At 53.1% G+C, this 6388-nt stretch overlaps 1 protein-coding gene across 1 annotated transcript; it reads left to right on the plus strand.

Annotated features, from left to right (window-relative positions):
- Positions 1-1664: 1664 nt before the first annotated feature.
- LOC310861961 (ubiquitin carboxyl-terminal hydrolase 48-like) lies at positions 1665-4823 on the plus strand (the record flags this gene model as incomplete). The annotated part of the gene is made up of 2 exons (XM_083769698.1): positions 1665-4421; positions 4506-4823. 2 exons carry the CDS (start codon positions 1665-1667, stop codon positions 4821-4823), a joined length of 3075 nt encoding a protein of 1024 aa, XP_083625824.1.
- Positions 4824-6388: the final 1565 nt, after the last annotated feature.

Below are 6388 nucleotides of genomic sequence, written 5' to 3' on the forward strand. Positions count from 1 at the left end.
TGGAAATTGGGGAATATGTTGACAATAGTCGACAGCTCTGCTGATTAATAATCGATTCATTGAACCCACCCCCCATATTAATCAATATCAGATAAAACTCATAAGATTTTATATTATGCACATGCCATGGTCACATAACCATTATATGTTGAGTGAAGATCTTCTCAGTTCTCATTGTATGCTAGTTACTGCCATTCAGGATGGACAATGAAATCAATTTGGATTTGGGGAGAAGTAGTTTCATAAGGGGCTGGTATGAAGTACTTGATATAAAGAGAACGAAATGTTCAGTTCACTAGTCTACACTCTACTCTACACCTGCCTTCATTTCATCTGATTGTCTGTCTGGCAGGCACTTAACAAGCGATCGTTAACTGTGTCTGTTAGAGAGAGGGGCAGAGAAGAGTGGCTTTGCTCAACTTGATTTATACTTATATTCTCCACTCTTGATGAAGGTACATGTTCGATATATCATGCAGCCTTACTTATTAGCCTATATTTTAGCTATTAAAAAAAACAAAAAAAAACACCCCTGCCTTACACTGTCCGGGTAGCTCAGTCGGTACTAGAGCTCTCGCTTTTGGACCACAAGTTCATGGGTTCGATCCCGGGCACGGCTTGGTGCGGGAAGTACTGGGAGCTGATGGTAGGTGTGGCGCTCCACCTCAGCCTCTCCCAGAGGTCTAGCACATTGTAACGGGGACCTCCTGTGTCTATACCAGCTGCTCTCCAACTCTCTTCCACCCTGCCTGCCCTCTGCTCCTCACCTCTCTTCCTCTGTCCTCTGGAGGGGGAGGGAGGGGCATTAAACACGGACAAGACACCACAGACACAAGACAGGTCTAGCAAAATGGTCCTCATCTCGCCTATAATGAAAAGGAATACGTGTGAGTGCAGGCTCACACATCGTTCCACTCTCTTCTGTCTGTCTGTCTGTCTGTCTGTCGTCTCTCAAACACAGCTCCACTGTCCTCTGTCTGTCTCACGTTGACACACATTTTGACGTTCCAACCATATTTGGGGGGAAAAGAACAAAACTGACCTGACATCAGAGCAACCCAGGTTCAGAATACCACCGCTTATAAAACCAGACTTGTGACATGATGCCGACTTAATTGATTATTTGAGGTTTACGCCTATACGATGTATACATTCTGAATTGACCACATAATAACATCCCTAATAACATCCAGTTGGTTGGGCCGCAGTGCGTCTGCGTTAAACATTGACGTCACAGTGACATCATAGTGCAAAGGGAGCAGTGGAGAAACTTATCTTTAAAGCCAGGCCTGTGAAATGTTATTGATCACTTAAGGCTTATTGGCCTACACTGGAAAGACTGAGGACGCGTAGTGAATACATCCATCCATAGACTCTAAATCGGTACATGCCCGGTTTCACCTCGTTGAAGCAGTCGGTAATCACATGCATTTGATTACAATTACTATAGCAATCCAGGCATTTTAGCAGACGCTTTGATTTACAAGTGCAAGCTTGGAATAAAGGCAGATCGGGACTGCGGTACGTTCTCTATAATTTAGTTTGTTTGTTCGTTCATCGCTAGCCTGTTGGCAAAAGGTGAAAGCAATACGTCAGAAATAAAACCAACCGTAACCGTTAACAACCACACCATATTTAGGGTTGTTTCGCCTCGAGGGGAATCCATGGCGCCGAAGGTACAACAGCAGGAGAGAGCGGCGTGGAGCTGGGCCGAGAACGTCTGCCCGGAGGATGTCGGAGAGGAAGAATTGGCGCTGGCATACCGCGTCCACATGCCGGCCTGCCGCAGGGGAGTCTGCCGACGGAACTGCTGGGGGAACCCCAACTGCCTGGTGGGCATCGGTGAAAAGCTGTGGCTGGGAGACATCAACGACGTCGCCGACGACCCGGACTGGGAGCGGCGCGAGAAGGACGCCTTTGTGGGCCTGACCAACCTGGGTGCCACGTGCTACGTCAACGCCTTCCTACAGGTGTGGTTCAACAACATGGAGCTGCGCCGGAGCCTCTACCTCTGCCACATCGCACCGCAAGATGGCGATGGCAACGGTGACGTGACGGCTTACGAGCCCCGATCCATCTGGGAACACCTCCAGTATCTGTTCGCCCTGCTGCAGAACAGCAAGCGGCGCTATGTCGACCCGTCAGGCCTGGTCAAGGCGCTGGGGCTGGATACGCGGCTGCAGCAGGACGCCCAGGAGTTCTCCAAGCTCTTCCTGACGCTTCTGGAGGACTCGCTGGCCAAGCAGATGGACCCCTGCCTGCAGAAGGTCATCCAGAGGCAGTTCTGCGGCGAGTTCTCCTACGTGACCGTGTGCGACCGCTGCAGCCGTGTGTCACCGCTGCCGTCCACCTTCTACGAGCTAGAGCTGCACATCCAGGGCCTGCGGAGCCTCGGCGAGTGCCTCGTCGAGTTCCTCCGCGAGGAGAAGCTGGACGACGACAACCGCTACTTCTGCGAGAGCTGCCAGGGCAAGCAGAAGGCGGCGCGGCGCATCCGGCTGCACAGCCTGCCGCCCGTGCTCAACCTGCAGCTCATGCGCTTCGTCTTCGACCGGCAGACGGGTCACAAGAAGAAGCTCAACTCGTACATCAACTTCCCGGAGCTGCTAGACATGGGGCCGTTCCTGGAGGGCCGAGAAGGAGAAGAAGACCGGGGGTGTCTGTACGAGCTGAGCAACGTGCTCGTACACATCGGCGTAACTGCATACTCCGGACACTACATCGCCCACGTGAAGGACGAGCGCACCGGCTACTGGTACATGTTCAACGACGAGGATATCGAGCAGAGCAGATCACTCCACCTGGGCGCGGAGGAGGACCTGACAGCGTCGCAGTTCTCCCAGCAGCCGCGGAAGCCGCGGTACACCAAAGGCCAACACAGCTCCAGGAACGCCTACATGCTGGTCTACAAGAAGGTCCCGGAGGAGCGCGATGCCGCCGTCTCCGAGGCCGAGGTGCCGGCGTTCCTGCAGCAGCTGGTGGACCGGGACAACCACGCCTTCGAGGAGCAGTGTGCCAAGATGGCCATCAAGAGGAATAAGAACATGGAACAGTGGAAGGTTGTCAAAGATATCTACGAGATGATGCCTGCCGGTTCCGAAGACCAGCCCTACGAGTTCCTGCCACTGGAGTGGCTGAAGGCGTGGCTCGATGAGTCCGCCAAGAAACCAGAGATCGACAACTCACCATTCCTGTGCTCTCACAAGAAGCTGCACCCCGACAGGGTGTGCGACACCAAGAGGGTCTCACTGCCGGCAGCCCAGTTCCTCTACAACCTCTACGGCGGAGGGCCGCGGCTGAACGCAGCCTCTGCCCTGTGCCGGGACTGCGTGGCGGAGCGCTGCCGCGTGCTTCGGCTGAAGAGCCAGCTGCAGGGCGACTTCAAGATAGTGTCCACCCTGGTCAAGTCCCCCGCCGGCCAAGAAGGCTTCTGGGTAGGCAAAGCATCGCTGAAGGTCTGGTACAGGCTGGCTCTGAAGCAGATGGAAAAGGACGAGCAGGAGACAAAGCATGACAGAAATGGAGCCAAAGAGTACGGCCCGCACCTCCCGGAAGTCTACAACAACAACAACGAGGAAGAGATGAGGTCGTTCAACGAAGACATCCAGTGCCACCACGGAACCCTGAGCACCCTGGCCAACGAGCGGAAGCAGGTGTCGGCCGAGGCCTGGGCCATGCTGAGGGCCTACTTCCCCAGGGCTCCGGAGTTCGGCCAGGGGCAGCAGGCCTGCCTGGAGTGTCGGCGGGTGGATCAGGAGGATAAGGCGAAGGCCAACATGCAGAAAAACCAACTGTCCAACCTGTTCAAGGAGAAGGATCGTCCCCGGCTTGTTCCCTGGCCGCGCAAAATGGACGTGCTCTACATTGTCCCGCTGCAATTCGTGGACGAGTGGCGCAAATCCGTCCAGAAGCCCACCAAGTCCCCGCTGGTGTCGGCCCTGGACAACAGCCTCCTGCTGTGTCCCCATGGAGGCTTCATGTTCACCTACGAGTCCCTGGTGAGCGGCGAGGCCCAGCACATCGCCCTGCTGTGGCCCGATGAGTGGGACGTGGTCAAGCGGCTGTTCACGATCGACCAGACCGTCTCCATCCACCGCTCGTGGCCCGCCGACAATTACAGCACGGCGCAGTATAGCACGCGGCCCGAGCTGTGCCGGGAGTGTCGCGCCGGCTTCCTGGTGCAGCGGCAGAGGGACCTGAGGGAGTATGTCTCCGCCACCATCATCATCCGCAAGGAAAAGATGACCCGGCAGGAGGAGGAGCCCAGCGTCGCCGAGCACAATGGCAGCAGCTCCGACGTGGAAGAGGACACGGAGGAGTCGCCGAAGAGGGACACAGAGTCCCCGATGCAGGTCGAAGACTTGGACTTGGACGAATCGGTGGACATGAAACAGCTAAAACTTAACGGCGTTACCGGCATCGTGCCGACCGGTCCCACCCCCCACGTTGCAGTCAAGAACAACAACAATAACAAAAACAACAAAAACAACAACAATGCCGTCAAGACGATGAGAAGGAACACGAGGAACAGGAAACGCCCCGAGGAGAAATCGCTCACCGTCTCGGCCGGTCAGACACTGCGGGAGCTCAAGATCCAGATCTTGAGGGAGTTTGCCGTGGCGCCGATGGACCAGAACCTGACGGTGGGCGGGCGGCCCCTGTCGGACGACCAGGCCACGCTGGGCAGCCTGGGGGTGACGCCCAACAGCGTCGTCGTCCTGAAGGCTGACGAGCCCGTCGCAGACTTCGCAGCCATGTATGATGTCTATCAGGTGGGGATGCCCGAGGCAGGCTTTAAAGGGACTGGCCTTCTGGGATATTGAGGAAAAAACACAACTGGCCTTCTGGGATATTGAGGAAAAAAAAACGTTTACCTCTGATTGGCCTACTGGACGTCACCTTCTGTGATGCACATGCAAGCTTGGCGAGCCTTCCGCTCATACTTCCACTATGCTTCACAAGGAATCTCAGGAAAGCTTGCATCCATGTTGCCTGCAACAGAGATACCTGAGCTGAAGGAGGCGTCTACCTTTTTATGAGGAAAAACAACTGACCTTCTGGGATATTGAGGAAAAACAACTTCTTTATGACACACACACACCCACACCCACACACACACACACACACACACACACACACACAGTATTAGGGGGTGTGGCCGGATCCGCCATTTCTTCTGGTGAAAACAACACAGCGTTCACCATTGGAATTGCATTACAGAACGTACATGTTGCTTACGTGCAGGTGATTGCAACAACCTCCGTCCGATCTTGTGTAAAATGAAAACGGCACCGCAAAATATTCTAAACTTTCCGTGATCCTTCCAATAATCAGTTTATTTGAGCCACACGTCCAGGTTATTGCGGGGTCAAACAAAGAATCGCGCACGTGACAATGACCCCCTTCCCCTATTGGCTCATTCATTCATAGGACATGACGCATGTGTATGGCAGAACAGATGTTTCCATGTGACGATTTCACTTCAGTGGAAAGTTAAACTCTTGTAATGGAGAGATAGAGAGGGACTTTTGGCAGGTGTGAAATGGCAAATTCTTACCCCTTATCCCTATAAGATATAGCCCTTAAAGAGTTAAACGAGGCATGACATTAAAGGGGGAAAATGCCTGGCTTTGTGTGTTTTGAGCGGCGCTAGCTTGCGCCACTCGAAACACAAAATCAGGCGCTGGAGGAGGGAGGGGCTAGCGCAGCTCAGAAACACACAGTCAAGCGTTGGCGGGGTGCCAGTCAGAATACAGGTGTTTTTCTGAGCGCCGGTAGCCCCTTCAAAGTTTATGGACATTTTACGGAATAATTTATTCTGTGAAGAACTTTCAGGCCAAGTCGATGGAAATGACATACTGTAAGTGGCGATCCTCATGATCCCCTCACTTCACACAAATGTTTTTTTTTTGGTTTCTTTTTTCCTTTTTTGTTCTTTTTTTGTCAAGGATCCCAAAATTGATATTAGGGACTTTAAGCAATAACGGTTTTCAGGACGGCTCCGCTAAGCAGAAGTACGGCTGCTACTCGCCGTAGCAGTCAAAATTGTTAAGCAAACAACCATCAGTGACGCGTCTATGCACAGTATGCAGTTGTCGCTTCTCTGAAGAGGCAGAGCTTGCGTCAGAGCTTGCATTCAACATGATCTGGTAAGATCTTACTCTTGGACATGTTGTGAACTGTTCAGGGAAATTGTTTAGATTAAAGTGTAATTAGCAGAGCTCATACATACAAACAACGCGTCCAAAGTACTGAATTCACTGACGTTGTAGACACTACGTGGAAGGGTAGTTTCTGCTGTAGTAGGAAGAGCTGCGACGGCAAGCAGGTTTATCTATCGAGCACTGATCCATTTCCGGTTACCAGAGCGGACTGGCGTAGCCGTCGT

Source organism: Protomyctophum parallelum (assembly GCF_964188405.1).
Source record: "Protomyctophum parallelum genome assembly, chromosome: 7".
Taxonomy (NCBI): Eukaryota; Metazoa; Chordata; class Actinopteri; order Myctophiformes; family Myctophidae; genus Protomyctophum; species Protomyctophum parallelum.